Raw genomic sequence first — 25,675 nt, 5'->3', positions numbered from 1 at the left:
TACATATATACAATGGCATATTACTCAGCCATAAAAAAGAGCGAAATTGGGTTATTTGTTGAGACATGGATGGATCTAGAGACTGTCATACAGAGTGAAGTAAGTCAGAAAGAGAAAAACAAATATCGTATATTAACGCACATATGTGGAACCTAGAAAAATGGTACAAATGAACTGGTTTGCAGGGCAGAAATTGAGACACAGATGTAGAGAACAAACGTACAGACACCAAGGGGGGGCAGCGGTGGGGGGTGGGGATGGTGGTGTGATGAATTGGGCGATTGGGATTGACATGTATACACTGATGTGTATAAAATGGATGACTAATGAGAACCTGCTGTATAAAATATATATATATATTATTCAAGTCATCCAGTGAAAATAAATAAATAATTTTTTTAAAGAAAGTATATTATGGTGTTTGATCAGATGAAGTTTGATCAGATGAAGTCATGTGAAGTGACAACTGAAGTTACTTTTGTGATTTTCTTGGGATTTTGAAAGCCAGTGAGCCCATGTGCTGAGCTGCTTGCTACCAGGAGCTTTTTGGCAGATGAAAGTGGATTCTGTTTAAAATTTAGTTTACCTAATTGTACCATTTATAATTTTTAAAAGTCATGTAATATGATATAGAGAATGCAGTTACAAAGTTTTAGGGGTGAATCTATTTAAGTGACTCAACAGGTAGCATTTTTATTAAGTACATTAGACTTCAAGCCTCACTTCTTATAGTAAACTATTTGGAACCGTTCCTGAGATTATTCACTAATGACTGACAGCTGAAATATCATTGATTCTTCCTGCTGCTAGAGACTTCTGTAGTCATTTTAATCATAGACTGTTAGAACTGTGTTAGGTAGTTATCTGCACCCATGGACCTTGGAGTCTAGTGGTGATTTATCAGATGACTATAGTAATCTTTGAACTGATAGGGACTGGTTCCAATAGTTCAAGCAGAAAGGTGGGGTGAGATAAGACATTACTGAGGCTGTAGTAAACAAAAGAGCATTTTTGAGTAGGTCTCAATGATTGGATCAAAGATTGTATGTATAGGGTGAAGATTTTAGTGTATGAAGGTGAGAGATGAGGTTGCAAACCACTGTAGATTTATGAAGAGCTTTCACTGCTATGCTTTGCTTATATTGGAGAAGCATCAGAGGCCTTATGTAGGGAAATGTAAAAAAATAACTTAGGAAGCAGTGAGGTAAAGGAAATCAGGGAGACTTGATGTGATGTTAGCACAAGCACGAAATGCAAGCAGTGGGTAAGAGCTTGAACTAGGGCAGTGACTGCAAATGCTAAAGAGAGATGGACTCGGGATACTTCAGAGGTAAATGATCTGGGGCTTGACATTTGAATGGAATGAAAGAATGTTGTAGATGTTCAATAAAAGTTTGTGGATATTTTGGTGTGTTTTAATATATAATTGAAACTAAATCAGAATATCTTGTATTTACCCTTGAAATACCCTATTCTTTTTCCATAGAAATAGGCATTTTAAGAAATAAAAACAAATGAAAAATAAATTATAATACAAAGTAGTCTACCTAACTTAACAACATTATTTGCTTCATGTTTTATAACAATATTCTAGACTTGTTTATATCTTACTTAGTTTATATTCCATAAATGATTAAGATTTTTAAAAAATGAAAGTAACTATATTTAATAAAAATTTTAACCAAGTTTCCCAATGAAAAGAAAATTTTTGAGGGGTAAAAAGAAAAAAAATACTGATACATTTCTAGAATTTCAAAATACATTAAAAAGAGGACTATTATAAGCTTCCTTAATTTTTCCATAATGAATATTTTTTACAGTAGGAACAGAAGTTTTTACCTGCTGAATTTATACTCATTTCTAGTCTGTTCAAACTCAGGGTGAATAAAACATATCTTAACACCTATAGATATATTAAATGGTTGGGATCAGAAAAGGTTTTGATGTGTGAAAATTTAGTTGTATCTCAAGATACTTTAATGAAGTATAAATAGAAAAACTGAGAATGGTTGGCATATGTCCAATCTCAGGGTGACATTTACCTTGCTATAAATGGAGAGATGGTTGATGTCTCTAGAAAAAAAATGTCGTTTAAACTGATGAAGTAGACAGATGAATGGGTGGTAGGGGGAGTTGCTCTACGTAAAATTCTTTTAAAAAACTGAAGATCTGCGTTAATGTGGATTGCTTTGGTATATGCTAAAGCTTATTAAAAGACCCAGTGGTTTAGATGACAAGAAGGCTATTCTGGAGATGGCTAAACTCAGCTTGATTTTAGTTAGAATTTTTAAGATGCCTTTCAATAGGTATTAATTATGGAGGCAGCTCTCATTATCTTTGCTAACATGAGGTAATCAGTGGAAACATAATTCAAAATAGGGGATGTTGTAATAGTTTTGACATTGAGATATATTTACCTCTTGCGATTTGAATATGGATGATGACCTTCAGAGGGGAATTTCATTTAAACAAAATAAGAAGATTCCTCTGTGAGGAGTAAAGAAAAAAGGTATGTTGTTTGCTTGAGAAATTTGATCAAGAATTTCCTTCCCATAGTTTCTCATTTTTTAATCATAGTAAGAAATTATTAGGGGAAAAGAAGCAGAAGAGAATTTTCAAGGGATTAGTGAATTTTGGATATCAAAACTGGGGGACTCAGTTTCCATACTGATAATTATTTTTCACGTTTCTCTTTCCAATGTCCAGTCATCTCTCAAATAAAATAGAAGTATCTTTTAACCAGTTAATTGATAACTTTGCTTTTTTCTTTGATTCCTAGAGAAATGGGAGGTATATTACAACTATTTTTTTTACGTTTAGATAATAATTATGATACTTAGAAGTGCCAGATTTATTAGACTTTTAAGTGTAAGCTTATACTTAGAATTGTTTTGACACAAATGTTGAATCAGTTCGTATTTAGTTGTATTTTTGTCATGATTTTGAGTTACTACATCACTGTATTCTTTTTCTTTAATTTGCTAGATACATACAAATCCATGCTTTTATCAGTCTTCTGAGAAGAGCCAGCTCTTACCATTGAAGACAAATCTATGGCACTGGTTGAATCCTGGAGATAGTTTTTCTTTATTAGTTGACAAATACATTTTCCGTGTTTTGTCTACACATTCTGAAACGGAAATGGAATGCACTTTAAGGTAAGATTGCCTGATAAAATGCAATTAAGTAATGGTATCTGTAATCTAATTCCTCAGTCATCCACAAAAGCTTCAGTAGAAACCACTCTAGAATTCAACTATATTGGCGATAGGTCTTACATGGTGAGTGTGTGTGTGTGTGTGTGTGTGTTTTTCTAGAAAACATTTGATTTTGGAAACTTATGCCTCAATAGTGATTGCTTCCATATGTTGTATCTTTTACCATTGCGTTTAGAATATATTTTGCATCTAACAATAACCAGGATAGTTAATTTGAAACTGACTACATTTTCTTAATCTTTTTTTTTAGTTTTTAAAATTTTCTTAAGGTATTAACCTCTGTTTTAGATTATACTTGTATAACTCTTATTTCTTATAAGAATAACAGAAAATATAGAATAGGGAAACGGATGAAATGAGGTTACAATAAATAGCTGATATAAAATTGAAATTAATGCACTAGTTTTGTTGAGGCAGTCATTAGCAGGATTATTTGCCTTTGTTTTAGCTTTTAAATTATAGAATACTTAAACTGGACATACAGAAGTAGATGGACAGATTATATAGAGTGTGTTCTTTGATTGCACTGGTATTAAATTTAAAAATCAATAAAAATACAATATCTAGGAAAATCTTCAAGTGTTTTGAAATTAAACAACACACACCTAGGTAACCTCTGGATCCAAGAGAAATCACAAGGGCAATTAGAAAACATTTTGACCAGAATAATACTGAAAACATAACAAAAACATTTGTGAAATATATCTAAAGTAGTCCTTTGAGGGAAATTTATATTAATTGCCTATATTAGAAGAGAAGAAAGAGGTAAAACTGATGCCCTTTGCTTCTATTTTAAGAAGATAGACAAACAGGAGTAAATTAATCCCAAAATAGACAGAAAAAAGGAAACAATAAGAAGAATAGGACTAGAAATCAACGAAATAGAACATAGACAAATAACAAAGAAGATCAACAAAGCCTAAAGTTAGTTTTCTGAAAAGACTAATAAAATTGATAAAATTGACAAGGCTTACCAAGAAAAAAAAGCTGGAAAACACAAATTATCAATATCAGGAATGGAAGAGGCAATATCACTACTGATCCTGCAGACCTTAAAAGAATAATAAATAATTATTTAAAACTTTATGCCAGTAAAACTGATAGCCTAAATGAATGGATGCATTCCTTGAAAAACGCAATTTACCAAAACTGATACAGGAAGAAATAGAAAATCTGATGAATCATATGTCCATTAAAGAAATTGAGTTCCCAATTTAAGAATTTCCTGCAAGGAACTTCACTAGTGATTTCTCTTAAACTTACAAGGTACAAATAATAACAATATTATACTTTTTTCTCCAAAATAGAAGAGAGTACACTTCCCCACTCATTGTATGAGGCTTCCATAATCCTGATACCGAAATCAGACAAGAATATTACAAGAAAAGTAAATACAAACCCACATTCCTCATAACAAAATATTTAGAAGTCAAAACAAGCAATGTGTGAAATAGATTTTAATACACTATGACCAAGTGAAATTTGTCTGAGAAATGCAAGGTGAATTTATCGTATATATTAAAAAAAAATCAGTGAAATTCACTTAACAGATTAAAGAACTGTCATTCCAGTAGATGCCTAAAAACAATTGTGACAAAAATTTAATACCTGTTAAAAAAAACCTTAGAGAAAACTAGGAAAAGAAGGAAATTTCCTTCCTATAAAAAAATACTTAATAGTGGGGTGTTGAAAAGTTCGCTCCCTACAGTTGGGAACAAAACAAAGATATCCATTTGCACAACTTCTATTCCATGTTTACTGGAGGTCCTAGCCAGTCCAGTAAAGCAAGAAAAAGAAATAAAGTGCATCATACTGGAAAGAAAGAAGCAAAACTGTCTTTATTTGCAGATGACATGATTGTCTATTTAGAAAACCCTGAGGAAGCAAGGCACAAAACAATACCTACTGTATAATTACATTTATATTATATTCTATTATAAGAAAACTAATTTATACTGACAGGGGGCCAAAATCCATCAATGTTTATTTCTGGCAGATTGACTAGGAAGGGGGGCCACAAGGGAACTTTTTGGGGGTGATGGATATATTCTCTGTCTTTTTAAAAATTATACTTGATTTATAATATTATATCAGTTTCAGGTGTACAGCATAGTGATTCAGTATTTTTATAGATTATACTCCATTTAAAGTTATTACTGAGAGATGGCTGTAATTCCCTGTGCTGTACAGTATATCCAAAGTTATTACTGAGAGATGGCTGTAATTCCCTGTGCTGTACAGTATATCCTTTCGCTTATCCATTTTATTCACCGTAGTTTTTATCTCTTAATCCCGTAACACTATCTTGCCCATCCTCCCTTCCCTCTCCCTACTGGTATCCACTAGTTTGTTTTCTATATCTGTGAGTCTCTTTCTGTTTTGCTATATACATTCATTTGTTGTATTTTTTAGATTCCACGTATAAGTGATAATGTACAGTATTTGTCTTTCCCTGTCTGACTTATTTCACTAATGTAAAACTCTCTAGGTCCCTGCATATTGTTGCACATGGCAGAATTTTATTCTTTTTTATGGATGAGTAATATTCCATTGTGTGTGTGTGTGTGTGTGTGTGTGTGTACGTGTGTGTATGTGTGTGTATATATATATATATATGTATGTGTCTTTGTATAACAACAGGCCATTCATCTGTTGATGGACACTTGGGCTGCTTCCATATCTTTGCTGTTGTAAATAGCGCTGCTATGAACATCAGGGTGCATGTATCTTTTCGAATTAGTGTTTTTTTTCTCGGATACGTAGCCAGGAGTGGAATTGCTGGATCATATGGTAGTTCTATTTTTAGTTTTTTGAGGAACCTCTGTAGTGTTTTCCATAGTGGCTGCACCAATTTATATTCTTAAACAGTGCACAAGGGTTCCCTTTTCTCTGCATCCTCACCAACACTTGTTATTTGTACGCTTTTTGATGATAGCCATTCTGACAGGTGTGAAGTGATATCTCATGGTGTTTTGATTTGCATTTCTCTAATAATTAGTGATGTTAAGCAACTTTTCATGTTCCTGGTAGTAATCTGTATGTTTTCTTTGGAAAAATGCCTATTTAAGTCTTCTGCCCTCATTTTGATCGGGTTGTTTGGCACATGGCTACACGGAGTTGCAAGGAAATCTGGGCAATGTAATCTCCAGCTGGGTGGATAGCCATTGTTAAAGGTGCTTATAGATCAGTGCCATTACAACTTTGCTGTCTGTTATGCAAATAATGTCCACTTAGCCTCTGATGGTTAAATGCTAACCACCTGGCCTCTACAATTCTAGAATGCTGTCCTCTCCATTGATGCTAAAGAGCCTTGTTTTTGGCAGCCTCTCCTACCATCAACATTGACCTATAGAGGCAGTTACCATTGAGCTCTTCAACACTGCCTCACTAGTGTGTACCTTATAGCTGAGTGTTCTGGGCCCTTCTGGGGAACATGGTCAGGTGGGGGATTCTCTAGTCTCATGTAATAAGTCCATTTTAGCATGCCCACCTCTTAGAGCCTATTGACCCCCTTTTCAATATCATGCCAGGGCATTCTCTGTTTCTACCATATTTACTGTAAACATATTCTTTTTCCAAGCATGAACAAGCCATTTCAACTGTATATTAGGACTGGCTCTAGATGTCCTTGCCAGTACCTTAAATCCTAGGTTGCAGGGCAGTGTTTTTTATCCAGTTTTATTCTGCATCCCCTGTTCTAGCATCTTCAAGATCTATTCTTGGGCATGCTCTTCTGGTTTCTGTCAGTACATATTAGCCAGGTCCTGTAGCTCTTTAGTAAATATTTGCTTTCCGGTTGAAGTAGGGACAGTACTTTTCTAGTCAGGTAATGATGAGTTGACCTTGGTTATTGGAATAGAAGCCACAAGGGGTGGGAGGGCAGGTCTTGAGGAAGGCAAGTATCATCATGACAGGCATACCATTAGGAGGCAGCTGCCTGGTCTTCAGACAAAGAAAGGCTACTATACTCTAGCAAGGGGGAGTGAACCATGTCTTAGACTGTGGAAGTATTGAAATATATTTTAGACATTTTTTGATACTATTGGGATTCTCATATATTTTAGAACTAGCTCCATTTTGCAGTGTATACCTCATAAAAACACTGTTGTACTGTTGTATAAGATTTACATGTATGAACCTTTTAATCTTCACAACCATCTTTATAAGGAATAGGTACTGTTAAAATCCCTATATTACAGATTAGGAAACTGAGACACAGAAGGTTTGAGACTTGCCCAAGGTCTCATAACTAATATGTGGCAGAGAATTCAAACACAAGCTGACTAGGACTATAGCTCTTACTGACTTCCCTGACTGTACAAGAAAGCTTACTATAGCAGTCATTCTAATAGTGAAGACACTTGGGGAGTGGCTAAATAAATTTGGCATAGTTTTAAAATGGAGTGAAAGTGAATGAACTAGAGAGAGCTCCAGGTTAAAATGTGGATAAATCTCCATAATGTAATGTTGAGGAAAAAAACAAACAAAAAGGTTACAAATATATAAAGCATACACTGTTTGTATACAGATATATATTACATATTATACGTGTGTATTATGGATTATTTGGATTACTTCATGAATAATAGATATAATAATAATAAAAAAATATATATATGTGTATATATATACACAAGTAATGGATATATACATACAGTAAAAGTATTCACATGTGAATAATAAAATCAGAATAATTTTCCTTCAAAGAAGGGATGAGAGGGAGAGGAACAAGATTTAGGCTGGACACAGGAAGCTTTGATTGTATTTATAATTAATCTGGAGCAAATATGACAAAATGCTTCTATGTGGGTGGTGGATACAGAAGTATTTATATTAATAGATAGGTAGATAGAATACATATATTCTCTCTATATTTTTACATGTTGAAATATTTTTAAATTTGAATAAGAACAGAAAAGAAAACCTATGTGCTTTGTGTCAGTTGTAAGGACCCCTGATATCATTGTAAATTTTTTCTTCCAACCAGTTATGAATTTAAGAAAGAGATATGAACAACAAAACAACAGTACAAAAGCCTGTCATTTCTTTAGGTTCTCACTTCAGTCATGTCAACATGCTTTTCATGTAGTATTTAGATTCTGTATAATAAATCAGTCCCATTCATAACGAACTCAATGACAGCATATGGGTCTATACATATCAGCTCTAGTGTGTTCATTTTTCACTCTTTTCTGTATATGTTTCTATGAAATTATTCTGTGAGAAGTACTAAAATCCATACTTTTTTGAGAAGTCAAAGTAAGAGAAAGCCAAAAAAAAGTTTTAGATTTTAGCTAATTAAATTTTGACGTATTTCATATAGAAGGACCAACATTAATTTTCCATTCCTATTGCTTCCCCAGTAGTGGGTGCTTAGCAGGCATTGGTTTCTTGAATACATGAATGAAATATTGTATAACATTTTCTTTATCTGAATTTCATTGCTGATAAGGAAGTGTAACATTCTCTCTCTAGAGGGACTATTTTCTTTAAAACACTGTTGAGGAAAGGAAAGTAAATCTTTTGTACCAAATTACTTTTTTCTTTCAAATTGTTAAAGTTCTTAATACTTAGATTCCATATAAATAGGTAATTTTAATCACTTTAATTTTGGACAGGACAAAACAATAAAATGTTGATGAAAATGCCATTGAATATGAAAGCGTGCATGTTGACAATTCATTTATAATTATTTTAAAACTTACTTTTAGATCCAGCTCATACATATTAGTAGTACATTTTGTGTTAAAGACAAAATATATAACTTATATTTAAATATAACTTGGAATATATTTTTAAGAGTTAAGAATAACTTGGGGCTTCCCTGGTGGCGCAGTGGTTGAGAATCTGCCTGCCAATGCAGGGGACACGGGTTCGAGCCCTGGTCTGGGAAGATCCCACATGCCGCGGAACAGCTGGGCCCGTGACCCACAATTACTGAGCCTGCGCGTCTGGAGCCTGTGCTCCACAACAAGAGAGGCTGCGATAGTGAGAGGCCTGCGCACCGCGATGAAGAGTGGCCCCCGCTTGCCACAACTAGAGAAAGCCCTTGCACAGAAACGAAGACCCAACACAGCCATTAATTAATTAATTAATTTAAAAAACCTAGCTGTTTAAAAAGAGTTAAGAATAACTTAATTGCCAAAACAATCTTTAAAAAGAAGAAAAGAGTTGGAAGATTCACACTTCGTAATTTCAAAACCTGCTACAAAGCTACAGTAATCAAGACAGTGTAGTACTGGTGTGAAGAAAGACATGCAAGTCAGTGGAATACAGTTGAGGGTCCAGAAATAAACCCTTACACTATGGCCAATTAATTTTCGACAAGAGTGCTAAACCATTTAAATGGAGAAAAGAGTAGTCTTCTCAATAAGTGGTGCTGGGACAAATGCAAAAGAATGAAGTTAGACTCCTACCTCACAACATAGAAAAAATAAACTTAAAATGGACCAGAGACCTAATATAAGAGCTAAAACTATGAAATGCTTAGAAAAAAACACAAGTATAAATTTTTGTGACCTTGGATTAGGCAATGATTTCTTAGATATAACACCAAAAGCACAAGCAAACAAAATAAATAAATTGGACTTCATCACAGTTAAAAACTTCTCTGCTTCTAAGGATACCATCAAGAAAGTGAAAAGACAACCCACAGAACGAGAGAAAACATTTGCAAGTCATATATCTGATAGGGGACTTCTATCTAGAATATGTAAAGAACTTTTACAACACAGTAATAAAAAGACAACCCAATTTCAAAATGCATACTAAATTTGAGTAGACATTTCTTCAGGGAAAATACCTGACTGGCCAATAAGCACATGAAAAGATGCTCAACATGAAATGCAAATCAGAGCCATAATGAGATACCATTTCATGTTCAGTAGGAGAGCTATGGTAAAAAAGACATAATAACAAGTGTTGGTGAGGTTGTGGAGAGATTGGAACTCATGCTTTGGTAGTGGGTTGTAAAGTGTTACTGCCTCTTTGGAACACATTCTGGCAGTTCCTCAAAATTTTAAACGTAGAATTACATGTGACACAGCAATTCCACTCCTAGGAATGTACCCAAAAGAATTGAAAACATCTATATACAAACAACTTGTATGAGTCCATCTATATGAAGTGTCAGAAAATGTAAATCCCTAGAGACAGAAAGTAGATTAGCAGTTGCCGAGGCTGGAGAAGAGAATGGGAAGTGACTGCTGATGTATATGGGATTTCTTTTTGAGGTGATGAATATGTTCCAGAGTTAGATATTGGTGATCGTTGTACAACTTTGGAATATACTAAAAACTACTGAATTTTATACTTTAACAGCATGAATTTCATGATTATGTGAATTATGTCTTGATAGCTATTACCAAAGAAAAGGGTAACTCATTTACCTTTGTTATATTGTGTTTAGATTAAGTTCCAAGTTTTTATTTTTATTTTTTAACAAATTCTGGTTACACTGTATTATAAATCTGTGATAGTTGATTGCTTGAGGAAGTATTTGAAGATAATATAAGAATATGTCCATATCACAGTGACAGTATTTATATTTAAATAAAAGTATAGTAGAATAATTTGCACTTTGACCTATTTGAAATGTTGGAATTTTGTTCTGGGATAGGATTTTTTTTGTTGTTATATTTATTCTTGGTAAATATTAATAAAAATTCCCTATGGCTATAGGATGTGTGTGTATTAGTCTTGAATGTATGCCAGAATAGAAAAACTAGAAATGGAATGGATGATGTTACTTAATTTTTAACACTGTAAGTTGTGAAAAGCCATTGCATTTCTCTGGAGTGTTTCTTAATATTTTTCAAATTAAATATTAAGAAAATTTGAGGGAAAAAATCAGAATTTGGAAGCACACCTGTGTGTTGTGAGTAAAATGGATTTGAATATTGTGATGGGAGTGCAATTTCATGCAATCATACATTTTCAACTCTGAGTCCCCAGTGCCTGGCACAGTGTCTGACACACCCTAGGTATTTTAAAAATATTTATTGAATGAACAAAAACAGTGGTGTTGCAGGGAAATTTAGTCTAAGTAAGTTGTTCTCTTTTGACTGATTCCTGCCATGAATTCGAGTCTGCCTTTGAAGGAGGTTATTCCTATAAGATACACTAAAACAAATAAAACAAGCCATTAATTATTCTTTTCTCAGCTAGACAAATTTTTTAACGTTAGCGTTTACTGAGGAACATTTTACCAATAGTAAAATTCACCCCTTTAAATGTATAATTCAATGCACTTTGACAAATTTGTGTAGTTATGTAAGTACCACCACAGTGAGATATAGAACATTTTCATTTCCCCAGAAAATTCCCTCCTGCCTCTTTGTGGTCATTCCCCTCCCCCACCCACTGTTTCTGGTGACTTCTGATCCGATTTCTGTCCTTGTAGCTTTACCTCTTCAGAATGACATATGCATGGATTCATACGAAATGTACTTTTTGTGTCTGGCTTCTTTCACTTAGCAAACTGCCTTTGAGATTCATCCAAGTTGTTGTACATATCATACTTCTTTCCTTTTTATTTCTGAGTGGTATTTCCATCTATATTTTCAAATTTTCAAAAAAATAAGTCTGTTGGATCATCTCTATGCATACATAAAGAATAATGATCCAGAACTTTGGATGATCTTACCACACTTTGCAGCAAGTAGGAGGTAATTGGTTCTGCTAGTGTGTTCCACATGTGACCATGGATGCTCCTGTGTCGGACTACAAGTTTGGGGAGATTTCACAAGTGGCTGCACTGGCCAGGACCCCAGTAGCAGCTGTGTGTGAACTTGACCTCAGGATTTTATTTCTTTTTTCTTCAAGACCCTAACTAGCTTAGCTGATGTTCTTACAGTTTGCATTTTCTTTTTGGATACTTGGAGGCGATCTTAACTTTTATGGACAATCTGAACAAATACTATATAGTAAGTAAATAACTCTTAAGCCTTCATAGAGATGGCCACTGCCCATCTTATAAATAGCTGTGGTTTCTAGGCCCATGTTTTGGAAAGATTACTGTATCTTATGGTGATAGAGTGAGCAGAAGATGAAGAACATATTCTAGTCTATATATTTTATTCTAGCATACTATAATCTGCTTTTTTGTCTTCCTAAGTCTGAGAAAAGTAGCATAACCCATTAGTTAGATGTACTTGGGAGAATCACATAATGGCATGATAGGCAATAGAAATGTTTTAAATTTAAGTGATTAATAAATGAATTTCAATTGTATTTCATAGAAACAGTCAAATACTTGATGAAGATGATATATTGAATGAAACACCAAAATCTTCCTCGATTGATTTGCCTGATGAGACACCTGGTGCCCCACAGCTGGAAAGAAGCACAGAAATAGGAAAGACCCAGACTGCTGCAAATAGTGTGGTAAGAAATTTAAGATCTCATCCATTTATAACATGTTCCTTAAGGAAAGAAAAGACAACTGGTATTAGACATATCATGACAAAATTTCTAGCATTGATCTGCTTTTGCTGTTTTTAAGTTAAGCTCTAGAGAATATCACACTAGACCAACACTTCAACTAATAGCGATATTGAATTTCTTTCTTTGAGAACTTTGACCAACTCAGTCCACAGTTGCAGATGGATTTTTTTAATGGTAGTTTTCTGCAAAGTAAATAATTTTTATGGTTTTATTAAGGATGCAGGATTATTTTTAGCAATTAATATATAGGTGCCTTTTTAGTCTTTCCTAGATGAAAGTAGAGACTTGAGTAAGCAACAGCCAAACCCTTCCCAGAGGAAAAGAATCCTTCCAGCGTGGATGTTAACAGAAAATCTAAGTGATCAGAACCTTTCAGTACCAGTCATCAGTGGAGGTAGGTTTTGTTTCAAGAAAATATTTAACAGAATTTGAAAGTTTTTCTGAACAAATGAAGACAGAAATAGCAGTTATGTGAGTGTATAACTTAGCCTAACATTTCTTTAGATGTGTTCATGAAGTCTAATTTTAAACATAAACTATTTTCTGCCATTTATCAAACACCATTCTGCTAATTATTATGATTATGATTATTTTTTAGTGGCTTAAAACAGTACCCATTTATTAGCTCGCAGGGTTTTTTTTTAATAAATTTATTTATTTGTTTATTTATTTATTTATTTATGGCTGCATTGGGTCTTCGTTGCAGTGTGCGGGCTTCTCATTGTGGTGGCTTCTCTTGTTGCAAAGTATGGGCTCTAGGCATGTGGGCTTCAGTAGTTGTGGCTCTTGGGCTCTAGAGCGCAGGCTCAGTAGTTGTGGCGCACGGGCTTAGTTGCTCGGTGGCATGTGGGATCTTCCCGGACCAAGGCTCGAACCCGTGTCCCCAGCATTGGCAGGCGGATTCTTAACCACTGCACCACCAGGGAAGCCCTAGCTCACAGTTTTAAAGATGAGGAGTCCGGGCAGATTCAACTGAGTTGTTTGTTGAGATTTTCACAAGAGAAATCCAGGTGTCTGTCAGGCTGGGTTCTGACCTGGGTGTCATGGGAGAATCCCCTTAGAAGATTATTCCAGTTGTGGAGAATTTGCTTCCTTGCAGTTGGAGGACTAAAGGACTTGTTTTCCTGCTGACTGTTGGCTGGAGCTCACTCTGCTCATAGGGGGCATTTTTCTGTTCTTGCACTTCATTTTCAAGGCCAGCATAGCACAACAGACCTTTCTCCAGCTTTGCGTCTCTCTAATTTCCCCTCGGTGGCCAGCTGAGAAAACTCTCTGCTCTAAAGGATTTGTTGATTAGATCAAGCCCATGTACATAATCTCCCATTTAATTAACCCAAGGTAAACTGATTTGTAACCTTAAAAATAGGTGCAACATTGGAAGAGAAATACAAAGGATTTGTAGCATCATCTGACATATGCAGAGGACTGAACTGAATTTCGTAGTTGAAGTTGTACTTATAGAAAAATAAAAAGTAAGCCTAAACATTATCTTACAGATTTTGAAGAAAGAAATATCTTAAACAAGAATTTTAGAAACTTTCACGTTAGCAATTTTACCTGGTGAAACTAAGATCTGTTAGATAAATTTGAGGTATGACTTAAATCCTGAACAAAGGTGGATTAAATTTATATTTTACTTTGAGATCTGTTACAAAAGTCTCTTTTCTAGGAAAACATTGCATATCTACTCTAAACATCTCACCTAGATGACAATCTTTTGTTTAAATGAAAGAACTGGGAATAGTTACAATCTTTTTTTTTTTTTTTTTTTAAACAAAGATTGTTATTAAGGGGACTTTTTCCAGTCTTCTAAGTAAATCTTACTGATTTCATTTTACTAAAACATAACCTTTACCTTTAAAGTTGCTTCAGTTGAAGTGTTTCTTTCAAATTTACTCTGTCCAAAATATGAAAAGTCAGCTTTAGTGTCAAACTGTTATATACATTTTCATTTCTCCTTAGCTAAAGTAAGGTAAATTTTTGAACTGATGTTTATAATAGGGTTATATCTAAAATATTTATAATTTTTGGAAGTACAATATAAGACATAAGCATAAAGTCTATTATATAATCTGTAATCACAGGATGACATTTTTAAGAATAATTGTTTATGCCTGTGTCAGCCTTCTAATATTTTCTGTGAAACCCAAATATTCATATAAGATGTCTGTTATGCTTGTTTTGCATTTCATTGTATGTGGACCATGAAAATAGACTAATTTTTTCATTTTTATTACTCGGTCACTAATATTTGGGTTTATAAACTCAACGAAATATTTTACCTAAACATGTTCAATAGAAGTGTTTAATAAAAGTGTTTTTATTATTTTTTTAAGTTGAATAAAAATGGATTGAAGTCAACATGTCTAATCTAGAAATTATCTATGACCACTCTGCAAATAATCCAATAAAATAATAAAATAGTATTAGTCGTTAAAAAAAAAAAATAGGTGCAACATTTATTTTGCCATATAACCTAACATAATCCTGGGCATGATATCTCATTTTATTCACAGTCCTGGGGATTAGGGCAGGAAATCTCGGGGAGGGTTCATTTCAGAATCCTGCCAACCACAGTAATGTCTGTACTTGTCCACTCTCTTGATACATCATCATTTAAGAATTATCTTATTATTGAACATTTATTCACTGTCCCAAATTGCAGTGTCATTAATAAGTGCAATTAAAAACTGTGAGTATCTTAGAAGTATACTCTTATTATTACTATGGTATAAATTGTAGAAAGGAAATTAGTTGATCAGAAAGTGTAAATATTAAAGGATCATGATATATGTTGCTAAAGCACTCCCTTTATACTACAGTGGAAAAAAAAACTTTCGAAAAATTGTTTCCTGGTCAACTCTAGGTTTCACCCATTACAATATGTGCCATTTATATATGTAAAAAAATAGAAAAATACTATTCATTTTACTACTGAAAGCAATACAGACGACTTATTAAAGTAGCTTTTCAAACAGACCTGTTGGGGTCATGTCTAAGGTAAAAGACAAGCACAGTAAGAGTGTTTAAAATTAATTTAATTAAACAAAAAACTACCGGCACACAATGATATGTGCTGAAGGAGTCAAAGAAGATGAGACCAGTGTCCTAGCATAGTTCACTGTCATAGCAGATACCACAATGCTTTATGTCATCTGCTGGGTATTCCCATTGATTCAAGATTATTAAAATGTTTGCTACATTGTATTATTCAGTCTGTGTTTTATTTGCAACTTTTCAGTCATCTCAGGTTTAGTTTCTATTGGCTGCTTGTTTTCCTTTATATGGGTCACATTTTCTTGTTTATGCTATTGGATGTTATGAATGATAGAGTATAGAGACTTAGATTTTGTATCCCTCTGAATAAATATTTTTATTCTAATAGGCAATTAACTGGGCCTAATAGGAAATTTACTTCCTGTTTTCTTAATGGGCATTTAATTCAGGCCCTAAACTCTGTTTCCTCCGTGTGGACAGCAGCTGCAGTCTCTGTGCATGTAGTTTAGCAACCAGCCAGGGATTTGGGTCAGTTTTACATGTAGATTTTGGTTCTTGGCTCTCTATGCCTTTCTTCCTTCTGGAATTCTGTCTTTAACTTTCTACCTACTCTGTTAGCCTCAAACTAAGCCCTCCGACCACTTAAGCCAGTAAGGCTGCAGCTTTCCGTCACCTGCGAATTGGGGGATGCCCTCAGGAAAAAAGCCACAAATTGATAAACCTCACAGACTGTAGTTAAGTTTTCAAGGTCAGACTCTTCATTTCTGCCTTTTTGGTTACTCTCTAGTGCCTTCAAATAGTGTTTTTAAAAAAAATATTTTGTCTAAAATTTGTAATGGTTTTGTTCGGGATGATCAGTTCAGTCAATCTGCCTTTTTACCTTGAACATTGTCTTTTATAAATTAACAGCACAATTGACAGCACAGTTAACAGCACAATATATGTTAGTTGAATGTTCCGACTCTTACTGTTTCTCGTGTTCAGCATAGTGGTCATAGAAGTCTTCTAAAGTTTTTGATCAAATATGTTGTGTACAGAATATTCCTTATTTAATGCTAATTTAGATTGTAGTAGGATCAGAGTGATCTTGTGGCAAAAATAGCTTATATATCATGTGGTGAGGGAGATGTGATTTAATCTAGAGAATTTTCATATTTAAATCTAAGATTTCCTGCTAAGTGTTTTATTCCAGGACAGTGGTTTTCAATCCCCCACGCCCCATCATTACATGTATAATATGTTTTTATCAGTAACATTTCTCATTAAGTGTGGTTCTTCTCAGTTTGCAGGAAGGGAATGGGGATGGTAGTGGAGAGGGGGCAGCACTTTCCCTCAGTAGAACCTTTTCTCTAATATAGAAGGAATATTATTTGACCAAAAATTGGACCAGTGTGAACTGCCTCCTTGCAAACAAGTTCTTTTCTTTCAGAGTTATTTTGTACTGTATCTGCTTCTGTACTACCATTATTACATGACTTATAATCGTCTAAAATATATTTGCTTCAAATTATAAATTTGAAGCAAATATCCATTAATTTTCACTTGATAAATGCACCATATAAAATAAGAAGCACTTTTTTGGGCACCTCACCTTGAAAATACAAATGAGAGTAATTTGACATTGATTTGGACAGGAATATTATATAGTACATAGTATACTTAAAATGCTAAAGCTTCAAAATAAGATAAAAAAGTCTTTGCATTCAGGCATGTCTTATAAATTCAGACTTTGGGGGAATACCTACAGAAACAAAGTTAGGTTACTTAACTCCTTTAAAGACAGAAAGATTTAGAAGTAAAGGACAGTTTAGTACTTGAATCCAGCTAATTAAAGGTTGGAATAGTTTGACTTTTTCTGCTGTGTAGTTTTTATTATTGTTATTGTTCTGTTTATTTAAGTAATATATCATCCAGGTCAATAGACCAATGCTAATGATTTTGAAAAATCAATTTGCAAGATGCATTTTAGGCTCATTTAGATGTAGGATGCTTTCTTACATCTTTTGCAGCTTTAGTACTCTATTGTGTTCATTGATCTTTATTTAGACTGTCTGAAACCATCTTGATATTTTGGAACCATCTGTGACATTAATTACAGGACAAATAATAATGTTAATTGTTGTTAACTAACTTATCTAAGATCATAATAAATGCCAGAGCTATAACTGAGACCTAGTTCTGTCTGACTCTAAAGCCCATGCTCTGAACCATATCACTATATCTGCATGGCCACCTAAATTTACCCTCTGTATGCTTTGGGGGTTTGGTTTAGTTTTGTTTTTGCTTTTTATTTTATTAATATGCCCTTGCATTCTCTCCTGGATCTTTTCTCAGTTTAACTGTTAGTTTAATTCTTATATGTACATGGATGTTTGCTGTGATCAGGCTATCCTTTCTGTTTTTCAGCCAGTATACTTCTAATTTATTTACTTTTCTGGGTCCCCAGGTACTAGCCCTTAGATGTTATCATGAGTTTCTCAGGCCTGGGCCAAAATTTTTCCATGTCCCTTAGTGATTGGTAAGTGAATATAAATATTTGGGCAAAGGGTATCAGAGCCTCCCCTCTCTGCTTCCATTTGCTTCCTCAGCCTTCTAGACCCCAGGACAAGTTAGAACTCCTAGGGTATGACACTCTTGCTAGATTGAAAAGGGAGCTTTTATATTTTCACTGGTTATCATGCTACCCTTTAGTATTCTTCTTTCCCCATCTTCTAACCCTCCAACATGGAGTTATGAAAAGTGGCACATGCTGATAAAGGTTGAAGTAGTAAGCAGTCCCCAAACCATTTAGTTTACACTTAATTTTGTACTTTGAATATTTTCTGTATGACAACTCAATGCAGATTATAACTATTTAACTGACATTGTTTAATTTGATTATGGTTCAGTTTACTTAAAGCTCTAGTTATTCTTTACATTTACTTTATTTTAAGCATCCTTGTTAAATGATCTAATTAATTCTAATAGTTTTTTAGCCTCTTGGATTTTCTAGCTGTATAGTCATATCTACAGAATTATGATAATTTTGGCTCTTCTGATCTATTTACTGCTTTTAAAAACATTTCTTATTTCATAAGTTAGATCCTATAAATTTTAAATAAAAATGGATAAAATTGGCATCTGTATTCCTTATTTTAACGGTAATTCTGTTAGTGTTTCAGCATTTAATATGATTGGTATTTGATTCTGATACTCATCATGTTTAGGGTGATTGACTGACTCCTTCAGGAATAACTGTTGAATTCTTTGAAAAAAATTTTTGGGGCTTCCCTGGTGGCGCGGTGGTTGGGAGTCTGCCTGCCAATGCAGGGGACACGGGTTCAAGCCCTGGTCTGGGAGGGTCCCGCATGCCGCGGAGCAGCTAAGCCCGTGAGCCACAATTGCTGAGCCTGCGCGTCTGGAGCCTGTGCTCCGCAACAAGAGAGGCCACGACAGTGAGAGGCCCGTGCACCGCGATGAAGAGTGGCCCCCGCTTGCCGCAACTGGAGAAAGCCCTCGCACAGGAACGAGGACCCAACACAGCCATAAATAAATAAATAAATAAAAAAAAAAAAAAAAAAATTTTTGGTATAGAAACAGTCCTGCATTTTCATATGATAATGTAATTAATGATGTTGGTAGATTTCCTAATGTTGTACCATGCTTGTGTTCCTGGAATAAGTTAATTTTATTGTGGTGACTTATTATTTTTATGCTGTGCTAGATTTGCTGATATTTAGTTTAGGACGTTTGTATCTATATTCGTAAGTGTGGTTAGTATTTTTCTCCATTTGTGCCATCCATGTCAGATTTTGACATTAGAGCTATGTCAGCATTGTATAAAGTGCATTAGGAGGTTTTTTATATATGCTCAAGGACAGTTTGAATAACAGAAATATCCATTTCTTTATAGAACTTTCCTTTATCACAATCTGGGCTGGTGCCTACTTTTAGTAGTTGATAGTTCTGGCATAGGAATAGCTAAGTTAGACCAGTAAAAAAGAATGAAACACCCCAAAGCAGATTAGAATAACACACATTTAATATGTAAGAAATTATCAGTTCAAATTGATGGGGAAAGGATGCATCATTATTAAATACGATGTTGGGAGAATTAGCTTTCCATTTGGAAGAAATAATAATAGAGCACTCACTGCTCATGCCATATTCATAAATAAATTTCTATTGAATTAATAACCAATATAAAAATTGAAACTATTAAGGCATTTGAAGAAAATATGGGGAAATATTTTTTATTATTTCTGGGAGACTTTATTAAGATGATGGGGAGCCTGGAACCATAAGGGAAAATTTGGCAGATCTATTTAGATTAAAGGTAAAAAAAACATTTTAATGCAAAAGACACTGTAAACAAAGTCAGAGGCAAATAGCAGACTGACAAACAATATGCTGGGAGATATTACCTGTCACAGTTATAAAATAGATAGAAGGTTTTTAATAATTGTCTACTTAGTAACACAAAAGAAAGAACTTGGTAGAAATTTTGGGCATTTTATATGCTGTACTACAGAAGAATAAATACAAACAGCCAATAAATATATGACTACTATCAGATAGGGAAATGTAAATTAAAACAACCAGATACCAGTTTCTGTTTATTAAGCTCATCAAAAATCTAAGCAATTGATAATATTCAGTACTGACCAAAATGGGTATCAGCAGACATGGTTGGTGGAAGTATAAGTTGGTATAGCCTTTTAAAGTTATTTAGAGACATTAAATAGAGATATTTGCCAGTATCTCTTAAATCTTTAAGTGTATAACACATTTTTGTCCAGAAATTCCAATTCTAGGTATTTATCCCAGAGAAATAATAGCATGTATACTTTTAGCCCTGTATATATTTATTATGTATTTGTAAATATATTTGCTTATACTTAGGAAAAAGTTGAGAAGGATACGCATCAAATTGTTACTATAACTGTTAGGAGTGGTTTCTTTGGAGGATAAAATTGGATGGTTGTGATTTTAATGACATATATGCATGTAGTTGAGCTAGCATTCATATAGTATTAGTGTAACTGCTCATGTAAGTAAATGCAGTTAGTAATTGTTTAAAATAAACTGATTTGTTCTAATAGCTAATTTCTTTTATATTTCTATCATTTAAGTATACCTATCCTGGATTTAGAAAAATATTTTATATGCCAGATATAAAGATTGTTATGAGCCAGTTAACTTATATATTTTATATACGCTTTGTGAAGAGCATTTTAACAATATCAAAATGACTTCTTTCTATGCAAAAAAAAAATGAACTCTGGTCCCTAGAACGAATATTTGTAGTATATCATTTGGAATTTTAAAGAATTGAATATTTTAAAAAAATATATATTTAATTTTAGAATTTTATATACATCTGTGACACTTGGGAATGTGGTGAACTGTCATTTGTGGAAAAGCTGTGCCTTATTTAATATACAGTTTTTTAGTTCCTAGCATAGTAAACAGTATCATAGTTGATTATTTCCCTTGGTTTCACTAATTCATAACTGTTGTAATATTTGGTCATTTGCTTCACCAGACTGTATAGTCAGTTCTATTTAGTCCCATTTCTGCCAGTTTCTAAAATGATGTGAAATGTTCCCTAATTTAGATTCAAAACAAAGATTTAAATAATTGAGGCTGAGTTTAGTTATTAGATAGTTTTTTCATAAGTTTCCTTTGATAAATACATTACTTTTATGTTGGTTCAGTGATTTTCCTGTTCAATAATATGGTCAGTATTCTATTAGTATTTCTTTTCTGAATTTAATGAGGGTGTGTTATTTCAGAGCATTTGAATATCCTTTAGAACAGCTCTGAGCAAACTACAGCCCATGAGCCAAATTCAGCCCACTGCCTGTTTCTGTAAAGAAAGTTTTATTGGAACATAGCCATACTCATCCATGTATGTATTGTCTATGGCTGGTTTCACACTGCAAGGCAGAGTTGGGTAGTTGTGACAAATATTATATGGCTCACAGTGCTTAAAATATTTATTCTCTGGCTTTTTATAGAAGTTTGCTAACCTTTGCTTTAGAACATTAAAATAGTGACTACAGATTGCCTTACATACCTGTATCCAGTCTCTCAAAGGGTCTTTGGACAATTTCTGTTTATGCTAACAATTCAATTACTCAAACATATTCATTGAGTATCAGTTTTGTGTTAGGCATAGGTCTAGATACTAGAGACACAAAATGGGGAACAATGAACAAGGCACAGAAAGTCTCTGCCCTCATGAATTAGAGGAGAAAGACAACTAATCATGAAGATTTTCCTCTTAAAATAAGTAGATCTTTTTTCTTTTCTGATTAGACAGTTCATGAATTTGTTAACAAAATATGATGCTGATTTAAGTTTCCCCACTACATTGAACCTTGAATAAGTATTATGGCAATGCAATGTCCATTGTTATTGAGACTTGTTTTCTTTAGCAGTGAAGTTTGTAGAGGTTGCTCTTCCTTTTCAGTTATTTTAGGTACTTAATCTGTATTTAAGGTAACTTAAGTTGTATTCCTCACTGTGGATGATAGAGGCTCAGTAAGTATATGTAAAATTCATTGGATAGCTATATGTCAGATTTTCTCTTAGAGAAATTCAATGCCAAAATTTTAAAAAATGTATATGATAACTAACATACATGTGGTACTCTGAGAGAGTTTATATATCTTACCTCATTTACTCCTCCTAATAACTCCATCAGTTATTATTATAACTCCCTTTTTCTAGATGATGAAACCGAAGTTGAGAGAGGTGAGGTGAAACAGTTAAAGGATGGAGCCTGCCCACATTAGCGTCTTGGCCAGGATGACTTCAGGGCTGGAGCTCTTGGCCATGGTGCTGCTTAATACTTTTTGAGATTTGCAAATATGCATTTTCAGATTGGAGATTGGCCTTAATATAAAGAGAACTTTAAATTTACTTGCTCTTTTATCCTTTTTCTTTTTTCTTTCCTTCTGTCTTTTTTTTTTTTGGTATGGATTATTGACATTTGAAGGTACAGGAGATAATTTTCTTCTTCTTTTTCTTTGTGTTTATGTACTTGTGTGTGATTAAGATAATAGTGTAATCCGGGAAAGTGGAAAAGAAGGAATCTGCAAAGACAAAACCCAAGTAAACATCACACAGCAAGGAAGAAAGCGATTAATTTCATCAGGAAGTACAGAAAGTATATCAGCAGAGCAAGACACAGGAAAAAAGTGCAAAAATGCTGACCAGGAAGAGTCTATCATTTCATCCAAGGTGATTTTTAAAAAATTCATAATTTGATTATTTTCTTCATCAGGTGTTCTAGTTAGGAATAATTATATGCTGTATATATCAAGGAAAAACCAAAAATGCTTTTTATATTGAGTTTATCAAGATAAAAACTAGCCCCAGTTTTTCTTTTGTTTGTTTTTGGTTTTTGGCTTACTGAAACTAATCTTTCATATAGCACTTGCAATGTAGAAAACAAAGCTATTTAATTTAGAAATTTTCAGACCGAAAAAAAGGTGTAGACCACTTGACTTTGGTCATAATTTGGTACCTCCATTTTGAAAATCTGGTTTCTTCTATTCTACTGGTCATTCTCAGACTGCCTGTAACTACCTTTTTCTTGATAAGTATGAAGAGAGGAACAACAAATGGGTAGTTCTTAACAGCCTGTTGCAGGATTACTTCTGGACTAACTTGCAGTATTTATAAATCTTTTCTTTCCTCTTTCAGTTTTTGCTAATTCATTAGAATGGTTTGGCTGACTGAAGCATTCTTTGGTAATGGATACTCTAAGAAAATGAGGTCTATTTATTGGATGAATTTAAAAAGAGAGAGAGAAGGGGGGAAAAAAGAGAGAGAGAGAGATGGCCCTAGGACAAAAAGATCAGGTATTCTTCCTTTCAGGAGTAGGGTGGCTTTAGATGACAGTTTTCATGATCCTTGTAGACCTATGTCTAAGCTTTGTGGGTCCCCATCTATTTAGTCTCATTGAGAGCCATAGGAGTAGGATTGGTTTCAGAACAGCAGGCACTGGATTGATGGAAATTCCAGCAGCTATCCCAGAGAGTCAGACCTTTTATAGTTCTCCCCTCACTCTTGCCTCCTCTCCCATTAGAGAAGATACTGCTCCTCACTGGAAGATACTTTCCTCAAGCTAGAGAAGTGGGGTATAATCACTAAGGGCTCAACTCCTTTGCTTACTTACGGAGTCAAGTTTAATAAATGAAAACAAAATGTATTCTGACTCATATATTGGCTATAAAGACTTACGAAGATCATCAGTGCAGTTTGGGGTCTGCAGCCATGGATGAGCCACGCGCACGTTCCTGCACAGCAGGGGAAGGAGAATGCTTTCAGAGAGGGGAAAAGGAAGCTGGGAGGGCTCTCAAGGGAAGGAGAATGCTTTCAGACAGGGGAAAGGAAGTTGGGAGGGCTCTCAAGGGAAGGAGAATGCTTTCAGAGAGGGGAAAAGGAAGTTGGGAGGGCTCTCAAGGGAAGGAGAATGCTTTCAGACAGGGGAAAAGGAAGCTGGGAGGGCTCTCAAGGGAAGGAGAATGCTTTCAGAGAGGGGAAAGGAAGTTGGGAGGGCTCTCAAGGGAAGGAGAATGCTTTCAGACAGGGGAAAGGAAGCTGGGAGGGCTCTCAAGGGAAGGAGAATGCTTTCAGAGAGGGGAAAAGGAAGTGGGGAGGGCTCTCAAGGGAAGGAGAATGCTTTCAGAGAGGGGAAAAGGAAGCTGGGAGGGCTCTCAAGTGAAGGAGAATGCTTTCGAGAGGGGAAAAGGAAGTTGGGAGGGCTCTCAAGGGAAGGAGAATGCTTTCGAGAGGGGAAAAGGAAGCTGGGAGGGCTCTCAAGGGAAGGAGAATGCTTTAGACAGGGGAAAAGGAAGCTGGGAGGGCTCTCAAGGGAAGGAGAATGCTTTAGACAGGGGAAAGGAAGCTGGGAGGGCTCTCAAGGGAAGGAGAATGCTTTAGACAGGGGAAGAGGAAGCTGGGAGGGCTCTCAAGGGAAGGAGAATGCTTTCAGAGAGGGGAAGAGGAAGCTGGGAGGGCTCTCAAGGGAAGGAGAATGCTTTCAGAGAGGGGAAGAGGAAGCTGGGAGGGCTCTCAAGGGAAGGAGAATGCTTTCAGAGAGGGGAAGAGGAAGCTGGGAGGGCTCTCAAGGGAAGGAGAATGCTTTCAGAGAGGGGAAGAGGAAGCTGGGAGGGCTCTCAAGGGAAGGAGAATGCTTTCAGAGAGGGGAAGAGGAAGCTGGGAGGGCTCTCAAGGGAAGGAGAATGCTTTCAGACAGGGGAAGAGGAAGCTGGGAGGGCTCTCAAGGGAAGGAGAATGCTTTCAGACAGGGGAAGAGGAAGCTGGGAGGGCTCTCAAGGGAAGGAGAATGCTTTCAGAGAGGGGAAGAGGAAGCTGGGAGGGCTCTCAAGGGAAGGAGAATGCTTTCAGAGAGGGGAAGAGGAAGCTGGGAGGGCTCTCAAGGGAAGGAGAATGCTTTCAGAGAGGGGAAGAGGAAGCTGGGAGGGCTCTCAAGGGAAGGAGAATGCTTTCAGAGAGGGGAAGAGGAAGCTGGGAGGGCTCTCAAGGGAAGGAGAATGCTTTCAGAGAGGGGAAGAGGAAGCTGGGAGGGCTCTCAAGGGAAAGAGAATGCTTTCAGACAGGGGAAGAGGAAGCTGGGAGGGCTCTCAAGGGAAGGAGAATGCTTTCAGAGAGGGGAAGAGGAAGCTGGGAGGGCTCTCAAGGGAAGGAGAATGCTTTCAGAGAGGGGAAGAGGAAGCTGGGAGGGCTCTCAAGGGAAGGAGAATGCTTTAGACAGGGGAAGAGGAAGCTGGGAGGGCTCTCAAGGGAAGGAGAATGCTTTCAGAGAGGGGAAGAGGAAGCTGGGAGGGCTCTCAAGGGAAGGAGAATGCTTTCAGAGAGGGGAAGAGGAAGCTGGGAGGGCTCTCAAGGGAAGGAGAATGCTTTCAGAGAGGGGAAGAGGAAGCTGGGAGGGCTCTCAAGGGAAGGAGAATGCTTTCAGACAGGGGAAGAGGAAGCTGGGAGGGCTCTCAAGGGAAGGAGAA

At 35.4% G+C, this 25,675-nt stretch overlaps 1 protein-coding gene across 8 annotated transcripts in view; it reads left to right on the top strand.

Moving 5' to 3' along the window:
• Positions 1–25,675, top strand: part of APLF (aprataxin and PNKP like factor) — a 118,924-nt gene that overhangs the window by 29,978 nt on the left and 63,271 nt on the right. For all 8 annotated transcript variants that reach the window (XM_082426046.1, XM_082426053.1, XM_082426051.1 and 5 more), the window contains exons 3-6: positions 2,986–3,158; positions 12,458–12,602; positions 12,924–13,056; positions 22,702–22,886. In XM_082426046.1, the coding sequence (XP_082282172.1) occupies positions 2,986–3,158; positions 12,458–12,602; positions 12,924–13,056; positions 22,702–22,886 (636 nt within the window). The remainder of the gene's footprint in view (positions 1–2,985; positions 3,159–12,457; positions 12,603–12,923; positions 13,057–22,701; positions 22,887–25,675) is intronic.

The sequence above is a fragment of the Balaenoptera physalus genome (assembly GCF_965194825.1).
Source record: "Balaenoptera physalus genome assembly, chromosome: 15".
Lineage (NCBI taxonomy): Eukaryota > Metazoa > Chordata > Mammalia > Artiodactyla > Balaenopteridae > Balaenoptera > Balaenoptera physalus.
Note: the sequence above shows the minus strand (reverse complement) of the source record. Positions and strands in the feature narration are given on the sequence as shown.